This window comes from Herpailurus yagouaroundi, unplaced genomic scaffold (genome assembly GCF_014898765.1).
Source record: "Herpailurus yagouaroundi ecotype Mexico unplaced genomic scaffold, PumYag 200, whole genome shotgun sequence".
Lineage (NCBI taxonomy): Eukaryota > Metazoa > Chordata > Mammalia > Carnivora > Felidae > Herpailurus > Herpailurus yagouaroundi.
In genome coordinates this window covers 3,525,367-3,538,434 of record NW_024412431.1, presented here as the reverse complement: position 1 = coordinate 3,538,434, position 13,068 = coordinate 3,525,367, and the positions used below count along the sequence as shown (strand labels likewise).

Below are 13,068 nucleotides of genomic sequence, written 5' to 3'. Positions count from 1 at the left end.
AAAAAAAAAAAAAAAAAAGCTGAGCCCAAGCAAATAGCTTTCACGCTTTGTACTGGAATTCCTGCTTCGGATTCTCTCTCTCTCTCTGTCTCTCTGTCAAAAATAAAAACTTTTTTAAAAATCACAAATTTCAACATCCAGAATGTTGTTTTATCAACATGCCAGAATATATGTATGGTATATATCGTCTGGCCACACTGCCTAGCACTGCGCACTCAACCGCCAGTCGCTATTATGATTATTTATTCCTACCCAGACTGGGAAGAGATGTTGATTAGCACGATAATACCAGTATGTTACATTTTTGGAATATTTGCTATGTGCCAAACCGGATTTGATAGATGAGAAGGCTGAAGCTCAGATAAGCCACCTGTCCAGAGTCACACAGTAAGAAAGTGCAGAAACCGGCACTGTCCCTGACCCCCAAGCAGTCGCGGGGTCTCTAAGGGCCCCGCCCCCTCCCGCCTGGGCGGCAGGACGGCCGCCTCCGGCTTATCTCGGCCCAGGCTGCGTGTGGTCCCGCCCCCTCGGGGGAGCTGCCACTTGGAGGCGCCTGGCCGGGAAGGGCCTGGTCAGCTGTGTCCGGCGGAGGCAGCTGCTGACCCAGCTGTGGATTGTGCCAGGGGCGGAAGGGGAGCAGGGGCCCTGCGCCCCCCGTGGCGGGGGTTGCATCATGGATCACCTCTGGGCGCCCCTCTGGCCTGGAGTCGGCTCTCTCTGTCTCTTGCTCGCTGGGGCCGCCTGGGCTCCCCCACCCAACCCCCTGGACCCCAAGTTCGAAAGTAAAGGTAAGGATGGATCTGTGTGTAGACCCCAGCAATGGTTCCTGGAGGGCAATGCCGAGGCCTGAACTTCCAGCCTGGGTCCTGGGAGCCACGCCGGGTTCTGACCCTACAGTCTACAGTCTAGGATCTGGGGGCTGGGGGCTGAACCTCCTTAGAGTGGCACCTGGCGTAGCATGCTGGGGTCTAAGACTCCAGACTGTGTTGTGGGCGGGGGTGGGGGGAGGGGTGGGGGGCATAAGTTTCCCGTTTTATCTTTTCAGGGAGCCGGGGACATAATAAATCCTAACGGGGCAGGGTTGGTGCTGGGTCTAGGCCTCGAAATCTAGAGTCCCCAGGAGAGGGGATCTGGCCGACCCTCCACCGGGGGAGGGAGGACAAAGCCCGCGTCGAGGCCGAGGGGCCGGGCCTCAGGCGACTGTAAACATGGTTTGTATGCGGGCGCCAGAAGCCTCGGCTTGCCGGGTCGAGGGAAGAGGCGAGGGAGGGGTTCACGGTTGGCGCTATCGGGCTGCCGGCAGCCTGCCGGGGCCGATAGGGGGCCCCGCCTTCTCCGCACACGTCCAGTGGTTCGCCTGTCCTGGGCCGGGGCGGGGCGGGCAGCGCGGGACCGCGGCCCTCCAAGCCGCGCGCGGTCCAGCGGGTTGTGGGGTGGGCGGGGGCGTGTGTGGGAACAGTAAGGCAAGCCGCCAGCGCTTCGGAGTTCGGGGCGGGGGGCACCACCTCCGCGGACCCTTCGAGGGCCCCCGCTTGGGCTAGCGAGCGAGGCGGGGCTTTTTGCTTATCGGTTCGCACAGGCGGCGGGAGGGAGGGGGAGGCTGCTGTGGCCCGAGGACTGGGCTCTCCCGACCCCCTCCCCGTGTCCCCCTCCCCCCGCAGCGGCCCTGCTGGCTGCCCGCGGTCCCGAAGAGCTTCTGTGCTTCACCGAACGGTTGGAGGACCTGGTGTGCTTCTGGGAGGAGGCGGCAAGCGCCGGGGTCGGCCCCGACAACTACAGCTTCTTCTACCAGCTCGAGTGAGTGCGACGGGGCAGGTGGAGCGCCCCCACCCTCTGAGGAGGGGGCGGGTGGGGAAGGGCTCACACTTTGGGACATCTGCTGGCGTCGGGAGCGGGAGGACACTGGTGGGACGCGAGGCCACTGGCGGTCACTGGTGGGAAGCCCCGGGGTCAGTGCCGACGCGCCCCCTAGTGGCTGGGGCCGGAACAGTCTCGCGATCTCTGTTGCGGAGCGATCCCAAACATTTGGGCAGGGACAGCACCCCTCCAAATAGGACGAAGGCGGGGCGCCTGGGTGGCGCAGTCGGTTAAGCGTCCGACTTCAGCCAGGTCACGATCTCGCGGTCCGTGAGTTCGAGCCCCGCGTCACGCTCTGGGCTGATGGCTCAGAGCCTGGAGCCTGTTTCCGATTCTGTGTCTCCCTCTCTCTCTGCCCCTCCCCCGTTCATGCTCTGTCTCTCTCTGTCCCAAAAATAAATAAACGTTGAAAAAAAAATTTATAAAAAAAACAAATAGGACGAAGGCGTCGCGTAGTCGGGGGCCGGACGCCCCCTGGTGGTAGTGTCCAAACCGGGCCCCAGCTCCAGGCAATACAAACTCTCTCGCACCCCCCACCCCCAACTTGCTCCCTTCCCTCTCTGGCCCCTTGGCGCACAGGGGCGAACCGTGGAAGCCATGTAGCCTGCACCAGGCGCCCACGGCTCGCGGCGCTGTGCGTTTCTGGTGCTCGCTGCCTACGGCCGACGCGTCGAGCTTTGTGCCCTTAGAGCTGCGCGTCACAGCCGTATCCTCGGGCGCTCCACGCTATCACCGTATCATCCACATCAACGAAGTGGGTACGTGCGCAGGGAATGGGGAAATTGTCGGGTGAGGGAGTCTCGGTCACCGCCCACCTGATCAACCCCTCTCGCAGTGCTCCTGGACCCCCCCGCGGGGCTGCTGGCGCGGCGGGCCGACGAGGGCGGCCACGTGGTACTGCGTTGGCTCCCGCCTCCTGGAGCCCCCGTCGCAAGTCTGATCCGCTACGAAGTGAACATCTCCTCAGGCAACGTCGCAGGGGGCGCTCAGAAGGTGAGGCCGCCCCGACCGCCAGTCCAAAAGGCTGTGTGGTGGACAGCCCCGCCTCCCCTTCTAAATCCCGCCCCGATGGCCAGCATGGCCCCGCCTCCTGGCCTCGCCCTCCAGGCCCACCTCTGACGCCCGTCATCTCTTTGCCCAAAACACATCAACTCCCACTGACATGTCTTCCTTCCCAGTGCCTCCCAGTCCACCTGGACCCAAGCCCAAAGCCCACTTACCCCCTTGTCCCAAATACTACACCCCTTCAACATCCCGACCCTTGGCTCCCTAGCCACGCCCCTAAATAGCCCGAGACCGCCCCCTGCTCCCTGGGCCTCCGTCCTGATTGGCCCGAGCCTTCCTGGAACCCGCCTCTTGCTTTCATTGCCCTTCCCCCTCACCGCAGTGTTGCGAAGCTGTCCTTCCTTTCTCTGATTGGCTCAGTGCCGCCCCCACAAGCTTTTCTCTGCTCGCCCCGCCCCTATTGACCACGCCTCTCACCCAGGCCCCGCCCCCAGGTGGAGATCCTGGATGGCCGCACTGAGTGCGCACTGAGCAACCTTCGCGGCCGAACGCGCTACACTTTTATGGTTCGCGCGCGTATGGCTGAGCCGAGCTTCGGTGGCTTCTGGAGCGCCTGGTCCGAGCCTGCGTCGCTGCTGACAGCTAGTGGTGAGGCCCCAGCTAGGAGCTAGGAGGGCCTGGGAAGGAGCATGGGGTAATCCTACTATCCTGACTTCCTCCCTGCTTTGTAGACTTGGACCCTCTCATCCTGACGCTCTCACTCATCCTCGTGCTCATCCTGCTGCTGCTGGCCGTGCTCGCCCTGCTTTCCCACCGCCGGTGAGCGCCCCATTCGGGCACCTAGCCCAGACTCCAACGCACTTACGTTCTCCTTTTGCTGTGGAAAGCTAGGCTCAGAGACGGAAAGGCACTTTGCCCAGGGACACACAGTGAGGAGTCCGTGGCAGGGCTGGGATGCAAGCCAGACCATATCCAGAATCTTAGTTAAAATTCTTGGGAACATTCACCTGGTTTTCCTTGAACCTCAGCGGTTGCTCCTTTTTGAATTCCTTTGCTTGTTCCTTTTCCCAATTTCATCAACTTTTGTAAAATCCCCAGATGGGCCGCATGGAAAGATTTAACATCCTGAGTGCCTCCTGCCTCTGTTATCAAGCTCCTTAGATTATTTATGGTAGGACCAGCCATCCTGAGGTTTTTGTTATTCGTAGCTCATACTATGTGGTTTCATACCCCCAAGCCTTGGCACATGCTGTTCCTTCTGCCTGCAATGCCTTTCCTGCCTTGTCTGCCAAGCAGTATTCTGTTGTCTTTAAGGGCCTTGTTTATTTATTTGGTTGGAAAATACATACTGAGTGCCAACTCTGTGCTAGGCACTGGGGAGAAAGTGGAAAACAAACATCTCTCTGACCTTGTGGATCTCAAAGCTGAGTCGAATAGCAAACAAGGGTACCAACATATACGGGAGCAGAGAGGAAAGAGAGAGAATCCCAAGCAGGCTCCATGCTGTCAGTGTAGAGCCCGACGCAGGGCTTGATCCCACAAACAATGAGATCATGACCAGAGCCAAAATCAAAAGTTGGCTGCTCAACCGACTGAGCCACCCAGGCATCCCACCAACAGATATTTGATTATCCATTGTGGTAAGTGCTATCACAGAAACAAATGGGGTGTGGGGCCGTGACAGAATGGTCAGGGAAGGCCTCTGGAAGATGATATCAGAATGGAAACCTGACGGTTGGACAAAGGCAGCCGCGAGGCAATTGAAAAGGAACAGCAAGTGCAAAGGCCCCGAGGTGGGAATGAGCTTGGGAGCACTGAAGCAGCTGCCAAGAGGGTATCTCTGGCTAGAGCAGAATATATTATGAGGAAGTGGTGAATGATGAGGTGAGGGAGGTCACAGGGGTCAGAACATGCAAGGTTGTCTGCAGGGCTGTGGAGAAGAGATTGTTATTCTTTTTTTTTTTTTTTTTTAATTTTTTAACTTTATTTATTTTGAGAGGGAGAGAGAGAAAGCATACATAAGATGAAGAGGGACAGGGAGAAAGGGAGAGAGAGAGAAAGAGAGAGAGAGAATCCCAAGCAGGCTCTGCAGTCAGTGCAGAGCCCAATGCAGGGCTCGAACTCACAAACCGTGAGATCATGACCTGGGCCAAAATCAGGAGTCGGATGTTCAACCAACCGACGGAGCCACCCAGGTGCCCCCGAATTTTATTCTGAGTACATTCGGGGAATTATGGAAAGGAGTGAGAAGGGAAGTAACATAATGAACATCCAGACAAGCCTGGGCCAGGTTAAGGGAGAGCACCAGGCAGTGTATGTGGAACTCCTATGCATCCTTCAAAACCCTGTTCCAGTCACCCATCTGTAGGGCCTTGCAGATGCTTCAGCCAGAGCCTCTGTTCCTCAGCCCCTATGCACTCCTCTGCCTTGTGATTATGAGGGACTAGGACTATCTGTGCCCCTGTGGCTGCTTCTTAGGGGGGTATTGGTGAGCATTCAGTGACACATACCCATGTAATTGTTTCTTGTTGGCTTCACCAGGACTCTGAAGCAGAAGATCTGGCCTGGTATCCCAAGCCCCGAGAGTGAGTTTGAGGGCCTCTTCACCACCCACAAGGGTAACTTCCAGGTAGGTGGCCTGGTTGTCCCCTCGGGGCCTGGGGTTTCCCTGCTCCTGTGGCTGAACCGTAGGTCTCTGAGCAGGCTGGTGCTGTTTCCCCAGCTGTGGCTGTACCAGAATGAGGGCTGTCTTTGGTGGAGCCCCTGCACTCCCTTTGCAGAGGACCCACCCTCCCCGCTGGAAGTCCTCTCTGAGCGTTGCTGGGGGGCTACCCAGGCAGCGGAGCCGGGGGCAGAGGAGGGGCCCCTGCTGGAGCCGCTGGGCAGTGAACATACCCAAGACACCTACCTGGTGCTGGACAAGTGGTTGCTGCCCCGGAACCCACCCAGCGAGGATCTCCCGCGGCCTGATGGCAGTTTGGACATGGTAGCCATGGATAAATGCTCAGAAGCCTCCTCCTGCTCATCTGCCTTGTCCCTGAAGCCTGGGCCAGAGGGGGCCTTGGGTGCCAGCTTTGAGTACACGATCCTGGATCCCAGCTCCCAGCTCTTGCGCCCAAGAGCGCTGCCCCCTGAGCTGCCCCCCACCCCACCCCACATAAAGTACCTGTACCTCATGGTGTCTGACTCTGGCATCTCAACGGACTACAGCTCAGGGGGCTCCCAGGAAGCCCAGGGGGACTCATCCACTGGCCCCTACTTGAACCCTTATGAGAACAGCCTCATCCCAGCCACTGAGCCTTCACCCCCCAGCTATGTGGCCTGCTCCTAGGACTCCAGCCCTCAGATGCGTGGGGACCCAGCGTGACCTCAAGTGCTAGCCCAGGCCCTAGACTTATTGAGCAGGGTTGGTGAGGGCTCCCTCAGGACCAGGGGCATTGCTAACCTCGGCTTTCTGCCCAGTCCGTCCTGCTCAGTACAACCTTGGAGTATTTTAAAATGTATAGAGTTGTATGGGTGTATGTGTGTTTGTGTGCGTATGTAATATTTTCCCCCCTTTCATGACTTCTACAAAGATCCTTGTAGGCCCCATCTTTCCCTGGGCCCAGACCATAGGCAACGGGAAAAGGCCTCGAGCTCAGTCTGAAATTCTGGACCTGGCGATATGAATAATAATCCTAATAGAATGAAGGACTCAGTATATGTTATACTAGCTGCCATAACAAAACAAAACAAAAAAACCTCCTAAATATGACTGGCTTTACACATTAAATGGTTTCTCTCTCAGATTTCAATGCAAGCAGGCAGGCAGCCATTTCTGGGATGAGTCAGAAGCCCAGACCCTGCTGGTCTGTAGATGGACCCCCGGCATCTTGCTAACCAAGCAGCAAAGAGAAAACAGAAGATGCTGGGGGCCATTTTAGGGATTAGAAACAGTCCCAGGACCCCAGCTTGATCCATGGACCGTTGGGGGGGGGGGGGGCGGAAATGCAGTTTGGCTGTGCTCCCTGGGGAAGGAAAGCTGTTGCCTGAGCCTCTGGCTAGTTTCTGCCACGAATAATAATGATATCACTAAGTTAGACATGACCTAGGAAAGATGGGCATATGCAGGCCTTCTAGAAGCTCTACCAAAGCCACCCCTAGCTAAATACCCTAAAAACTCTCACACGCGTGAGCCAGGACATGTGTGCAAGAATGTTCATAGCAGCAGATATGTCCTTTGATGAATAAGTTGGGATATGGTCACCCATGGAACCATATGAAGTAGGGAGAAAGCAGTGAACTAAAAAGTGGCCGAATCTTTTTAAAATTTTTTAACATTTATTCATTTTTGAAAGACAAAGTGCGAATAAGGAAGGGGCAGAGAGAGAGGGAGACACAGAATTTGAAGCAGGCTCCAGGCTCCAAGCTGTCAGCACAGAGCCCGATGCAGGGCTCAAACTCATGGACCGCGAGATCATGGCCTGAGCCGAAGTTGGCCACTTAACCAACTGAGCCACCCAGGCACCCCAAAACTGGCCTAATCTTAAATGATAATGTTGAGTGGGAGAAGAAGGAAGTCTCAGAAGATTACATTTATCATGAAACTTTTTATAAAGTTCAAAACAGCAAAATTCAACAATGTTAATTGGGCATAACAGGTTCATGATAATGCTATTTTTATTTTTTTTAAGTTTATTTATTTATTTTGAGAGAGAGGGAGTGGGGGAAGGGCCGAGAGAGAGAGAGAATCCCAAGTAGGCTCCATGATGTCAGTGCAGAGCTCAACGTGGGGCTCGATCCCACGAACCATGAGATCATGACCTGAGCCAAAATCAAGAGTCCAACATTTAACCAACTGAGCCACCCAGGTTCCCTGATAATGCTACTTTTAAATGAGAAAAAAACATTTTATATTCTTTAGGTCTTTGAATCTGCATGTGTCCCTGAAGTAAGTATTCCAGGCATGGGAAACTGAGGCATAGAGAGGTTGTCACACACCAAAGCTCAAGGCTGGCCTCCAGAGCTTGAACCTTTGTCTAAGCTGAGGTTACCAGCCTGGGTAGGCCACGGGGTGATTGTCATCTCTCCATTTGGTCGGAAAGCCACGCACCACTCTCTCCTAGGCCCCAGCCCACCTGGATCCAGGCAGGCTCGGAGGCGGTGCTGTCCTGGGCCTGGTGTCTCTGCCTGCAGCCAGCACTGGGCAGGGAAATACCGCTGGAGCAGTGACACCTGCAGGGCATCCCCACTGACTCCCTCCTCTTGGGTCTGTAGGGCCACAATGAGCCCACAGCCCTGGCCAGGCCCAGTCTGGTGGCTGAAGTGGGCAGCTGTGTCCAGAAGCAGCGCAGCCAGGTAGGCGGCGTCCTGGGGTCCCTGGTCTTCCACTAGGTACTCCTCAAGGCCATCCAGTAGCAGCAGGGAGGGGGCTGGACCGCGGGCCTCATGGGCAGAGCACAGAAGCTGAAGGAGTTCATGGGTTGAGGGTGGGTACTGGAAGCGGATCTTCTAGAGGTTGGAAAAAAGGAAACGGCCAGATTCAGCTCAGGAAGGCAGGCTCCAAGCTAGAGCTGCCCTGCTTCCTTGTATATACTTCCCTGCACTAGGCTCTCAGACCCCAGACAGCTGGTTCCGAGTGAAGCAGTTCAGAATGGCCGCATGCTCTTCAATTCGTACCCACTCACCACCCTTTTCTTTAATAACAAGATTTTATTTTTAAGTCATCTATGCCAAATGTGGGGCTGGAACTCAACATGCTCAAGAGTCACATGCTCTGCGCCCACCCCCGTTTTTTATCCCGCATTTATCACTGCCCGGTGTTAGCTAGGAACAAGGTATGTTTTTCTTACCAAGTATCTAAGGCAATCTTTCCACGGAAAACCTGCCCATAGCGTTCTTAGTCGGACCTCCTGATGGGCTCCAAAGGAAAAGCTGGCGTTCAAACTGGACTCAGGTTTAGCCCCACCCCTTACTCACCCCCCCCCAAACCCCACCCGTTGGGCACCGCCTTTCTTCGCTAACTCCGCCCCCTCACCAAACGGTTTCCCAATCTTAACAAAGCTTCCTATGGTCCCGCCCCTATTATTCCGCCCCGCGCATTCATGACTCCGCCCCACAATGGCCGCTAAGGCTCGCTCTTCCTTCTTCTCCTCCATTGGTCTGTCTACCTGTCACTCAATCCTCAATTCGCCCAGTACTAACTAGCCCGCCTCCGGTCCCGCCCCTCGGTTACCTGTAGCCGCAGGGGGTCGAGGGCTGCGCCAGTCCCGCGGGGCAGGCTTTGAAGAGGCCTTCGAGTCAGAAAGAGGACGGGGCCTCGGCCCTCTCCTGCCGCTTCCAGGGCCGCCGCGAATAGCAGCGCTGTCTTTCCAGACCCTGGGCCGCCGAGCAGCAGCAAAGGCGGTCCAGCCTCAGCTGTGTCCTCCTCCCCGGACCTTGCTGAGGTGCCTAGGTTTAGCACCCGCCTCAGCGTCTCCGCCATTCGTAAGATACTCCTGTCCAGTCAGCGGCCCTTTCCTGCCCTTAATCCCGCCCAAGCCGAGGTCTCATTGGTTACAATGCACTTAGCGTCTCCATTGGTCCATGGATCTGCCATCAAAGTTAGATCGGCCTTTACTGGCTCCTCCCCTGGTGAAGGGGCAAATAACAGTCTGAGGGAGGAGGTATAGAGGCGCTTGAAGGAGAGATTGCCCTTCCCTTGTGCGAGTCCGCTGAAGGAAGCAACGCGAATATTACTATTGTGAATTAATCAGCTAATTAGACACATACGAGGGTTGAGAGTTGGAGGAAGCAGGCCCGAATCACTGACACATTACTTAAAGTCTCCTAGCCTCAGTCTGCTCACCTATAAAATGGAGCTCGTGATATCTCAGAGGACTATTGTGATGGGAATGTTGTCTGTGTGTGTTTCTGCTGATGTCCCCCAATGACAACTGAGGAAGTGAGGGAGGGAGGCACTTGTATGCTTGTCTCTCCCTCTGCACCTTAGTATCTGCACAAGCTGTGTTGGAGGCTTGCAGGCTCAGGAACATTCACGTGCAAAACATCAGCAGCCGTCTCTGAGGGTCTGTGAGAAGAGGAATCTCAACCGGTTTCCTTATTGGCCTGGGGGCTCCTTGGGTTTTGCTTGGAATAAGTGGGGTGGGCATGACCATAGATCAAAGAAGCACCAGGAGAGACAAAAAGACAGGGGGTGGGAGACTAAGGGACAGCCAAGGCAGGGGACCTTGTTTGTCTTGTTCACTTAGGTGTCTCCAGCGCCCAGAACAGTGACTAGATGGTTGCAGATTTTCAATACATGCTTGTTAAATGAATGAGTGAAGAAAGGAAGATAGGATTTTTGAGAAACTGGGAGAGGAGAAACAAGGTGAGTGGTTAAGTGAGGGTTGGCTGGGTCTCCTCACCCAGACCTCGCCCCAGAGCTGCCACTCACCCCTGTTGCCCTGGCAACTCTCTCCTGGTAACTTCAAAGTGGTGCTGTTGCCAGGAGACACAGGGGCGGGGTGGAACTGATATTTCCTGGGCTTTCTCTCTCCCTCTGGGGCCAGAAAACAGATCCGCCACATCCCGCAATACATCCACCCACACAGCTGGGCACCTCACACACCCCCCCTTACACACGTGTGCGCGCGCACACCCACACGCATCTCTGCCTATATTCCACTTTCAAAAGCCCCATCACCCACATGCTCACAGCCCTATCCTAACACAAAACATCCCATACACACTTTCTCTCACTCTTATGTCCCCACACTCCTTCCCTTGCACACACACAAGAACACACTCTGATACAACCATACCATTGCTATTACACACACACACACACACATTTCCTTAGCTAATGTGACTGCAGCTCTTTACACACACACACACACACCCCACCGTGTTGCATTCCTTGTCAGAGGCATCACCTCAATCCCCCCGCAGCAGATGCACAACCATGATTCACCTCACTTCGCAACACTCCAAATGCACAAACACCCAGTAGTGACACATATATCACGTCGTCGTGCAGTTACGTACACAAGAGCATGTCCAACACAGCCCCATTGCACTCACTATTCCCTTGCTGAGGGAACTCAGCTCCCAAATATCCCTGTGGCTCATTTTCCCACACCATTCAGGTCATGGTCAAATATCACCTCGTTACAGAGGCTTTCCCTGATCACCTGTGTAACATTGCACGCCCTACACTTTTTAACGGCTTCACCGTCTTTGTTTTCAAATAACTTATCATTTCCAATGTCTTGTTCTTCTTGCCTGTCTCCTCACTAGAATGTCAGCTCCACCAGGGAGGTTCTTTCTTTTGTTCACTGCTGGGCCCCCAGCTCCTAGAACAGTACTCAGCACACAGCAGGTGCTCATAAGTGTAGACTGAGTACGTTGGCAGAGATGCAGAGGTTTGGCATGTTTCTTGTACACACAGTACTTCTTTCTTTTCTCAGAAGCCTGTCTTCATATCCCGATGGAAGGACTTTTACCACAGAGAAGGTCCTGGGAGGGAGGACCAAAGGGTGAGGAGACTGGGGAGTAGATATCTCAGTCAGTCTGTGTTTCTCCCTTGTCTTTCAGCGTCACGTGATTAAATAATTCATTTAACAAAATTTTATTGAGGACCTACTGTGTGTCGGACCCTGTTTTAGGCCCTGGGGCTTCAGCAGTAAAAAGACAAAGAAGTCTCTGTCCTCGTGGACCTGACATCCTAGTGAGGGGGAAGACAATGGCCACTAAGCATAAAGAGGAGTTTAAGTAGTCTATGAGTGGATGATAAGTGTATGCAAAAAATTGTGCCCAGGGGGGGGAAAAAAGCTGAAAGGACCAGTTGTTTGTTTCTTGCCATTTTAAAGAGGGTGGTAGAGGGGGCAGGTCTCAATGAGAAGGTGACGTTTGAGAAGAGGCTTGAAGGAGCTGAGAGAGTAAACCATGTAGAGCGCGGAGGGAGAGCATTCCAAGTGGAGGCACCTGCAAGTGCAAAGGCCCTGAGACACTGGGAGCACTTTGACTTTTACCAGGATGCATGGGAACCAGCCATGAGAGGTTTTGAGCAGAGGTAGGTTGTGGTCTGACTTGCATGATAAACCAGAATTCAGTTTTGGTTGAGTTGAGTTTGAGATTCTGTGAAGCGTACAGGGCATGTCAACAAATCTTTTAAGTACATATACCTTGGTCTGGGTTTTCTACCTAAAATTATCCATCCTGGGATGGGGTGTGGACAAGGTAAGGTCGGCCGTCTCCACCCCCTCTAGCAGGCCCAAACACTTCTTTGTGTCCGGCGGCCTTCACTTTACCCTTTCTTAGCCAGCACTTGGTTTCAGAACCACGGACAGCGCTGGCCGGGTTGGCTGGAACGCTGTCCGCTGTGCTGAAGTTTTGCTTCTTTCCTGGCCCGTGTGGAGGTAGCTGTGTAACAGAAGGAACCAAGGTCTCAGGGGTGGGATCCCTGGAAATAGAAGCTCTGTTCGGTGAAGAAGAGGGCTCCGTGATTCTCTCTCTCCTCTGCCTTAAGCCCTCTCATGCCCCCATATAATTCCCCATGGCCCACAATCAGCCCTGCCACCTACCCCACCTCCTTTCCTATCTGCCCCCTGCCTCGTTCAGCTCCAGCTGCACAGGTCTCCTCACTGGTCCCTGAACACAGGGGGTTGGTTTCCACCTCAGAGCTTTGGTGCTTGCTGTTCCCTCTGCCTCAAACGTTCCTTCCCCCCTGCCTATTTACATGGCTCTCTCCCTCCCTCCTCATGCTTTTGTTTGTTTATAAGCAGGCTTCACGCCCAGCATAGAGCCCAACTCAGGGCCTGAACTCTTTATATCTACCTACCTATCTATATTTTATTTATTTTTTAACTAGTCTTCACGCTCAGTGCAGAGACCAACATGGAACCTGAACTCATGACCCTGAGATCAGGACCTGAGCTGAGATCAAGAGTCAGATGCTTATCCAACTCAGCCACTCAGGCTCCCCTTTATGCCTCTTTAAATTGCAAGCTGTGTTCCCATCCCAAAGGTGTCCATTGTCCTCTCTAGCTTGAATTTTCTCCTATCGCTTGTCAATATCTAATGTATCAGAGATCCCAAACCCTGACCTAAATCCTTGATCCTAGAATTTGGAATTCAGAATTCTTCAGATCTTTTTTGAAAGGTACTATGGTATAAATACTATGTATTGCATAACATCCTAGTGGGGCCTGGGATAACATCTCAAAATCAAACAATTTCCTTTATCTG

General features: G+C 54.3%; 2 protein-coding genes across 6 annotated transcripts; one reads left to right on the top strand and one right to left on the bottom strand.

The window, feature by feature from the left end:
* The first annotated feature begins 19 nt into the window (after window positions 1–19).
* On the top strand, window positions 20–11,960 carry EPOR (erythropoietin receptor). 4 transcript variants are annotated; one of them, XR_005783016.1, is made up of 9 exons: window positions 20–788; window positions 1,662–1,797; window positions 2,437–2,615; window positions 2,693–2,850; window positions 3,357–3,510; window positions 3,594–3,681; window positions 5,404–5,491; window positions 10,092–10,210; window positions 11,289–11,951. XR_005783016.1 is itself a non-coding variant. In XM_040449960.1 (9 exons), exons 2-9 carry the CDS (start codon window positions 1,209–1,211, stop codon window positions 6,191–6,193), a joined length of 1,305 nt encoding a protein of 434 aa, XP_040305894.1. In that variant the 5' UTR covers window positions 676–788; window positions 1,046–1,208; the 3' UTR covers window positions 6,194–6,592. The 4 variants fall into 4 exon arrangements, 3 of the variants coding, with proteins under 3 accessions (XP_040305895.1, XP_040305893.1, XP_040305894.1); XM_040449960.1 differs by lacking the exons at window positions 10,092–10,210; window positions 11,289–11,951 and adding exons at window positions 1,046–1,211; window positions 5,585–6,592 and having other exon boundaries at window positions 676–788; window positions 2,547–2,615; XM_040449961.1 differs by having other exon boundaries at window positions 10,092–11,960.
* SWSAP1 (SWIM-type zinc finger 7 associated protein 1) lies at window positions 7,665–10,045 on the bottom strand. 2 transcript variants are annotated; one of them, XM_040449962.1, is made up of 3 exons: window positions 9,077–10,045; window positions 8,694–8,753; window positions 7,665–8,352 (listed from the first exon to the last, which is right to left on the bottom strand). In XM_040449962.1, the coding sequence occupies exons 1-3, from the start codon at window positions 9,323–9,325 to the stop codon at window positions 7,849–7,851; spliced, it is 813 nt and encodes a 270-aa protein (XP_040305896.1). In that variant the 5' UTR covers window positions 9,326–10,045; the 3' UTR covers window positions 7,665–7,848. The 2 variants fall into 2 exon arrangements, with proteins under 2 accessions (XP_040305896.1, XP_040305897.1); XM_040449963.1 differs by lacking the exon at window positions 8,694–8,753 and having other exon boundaries at window positions 9,077–9,479.
* Window positions 11,961–13,068: the final 1,108 nt, after the last annotated feature.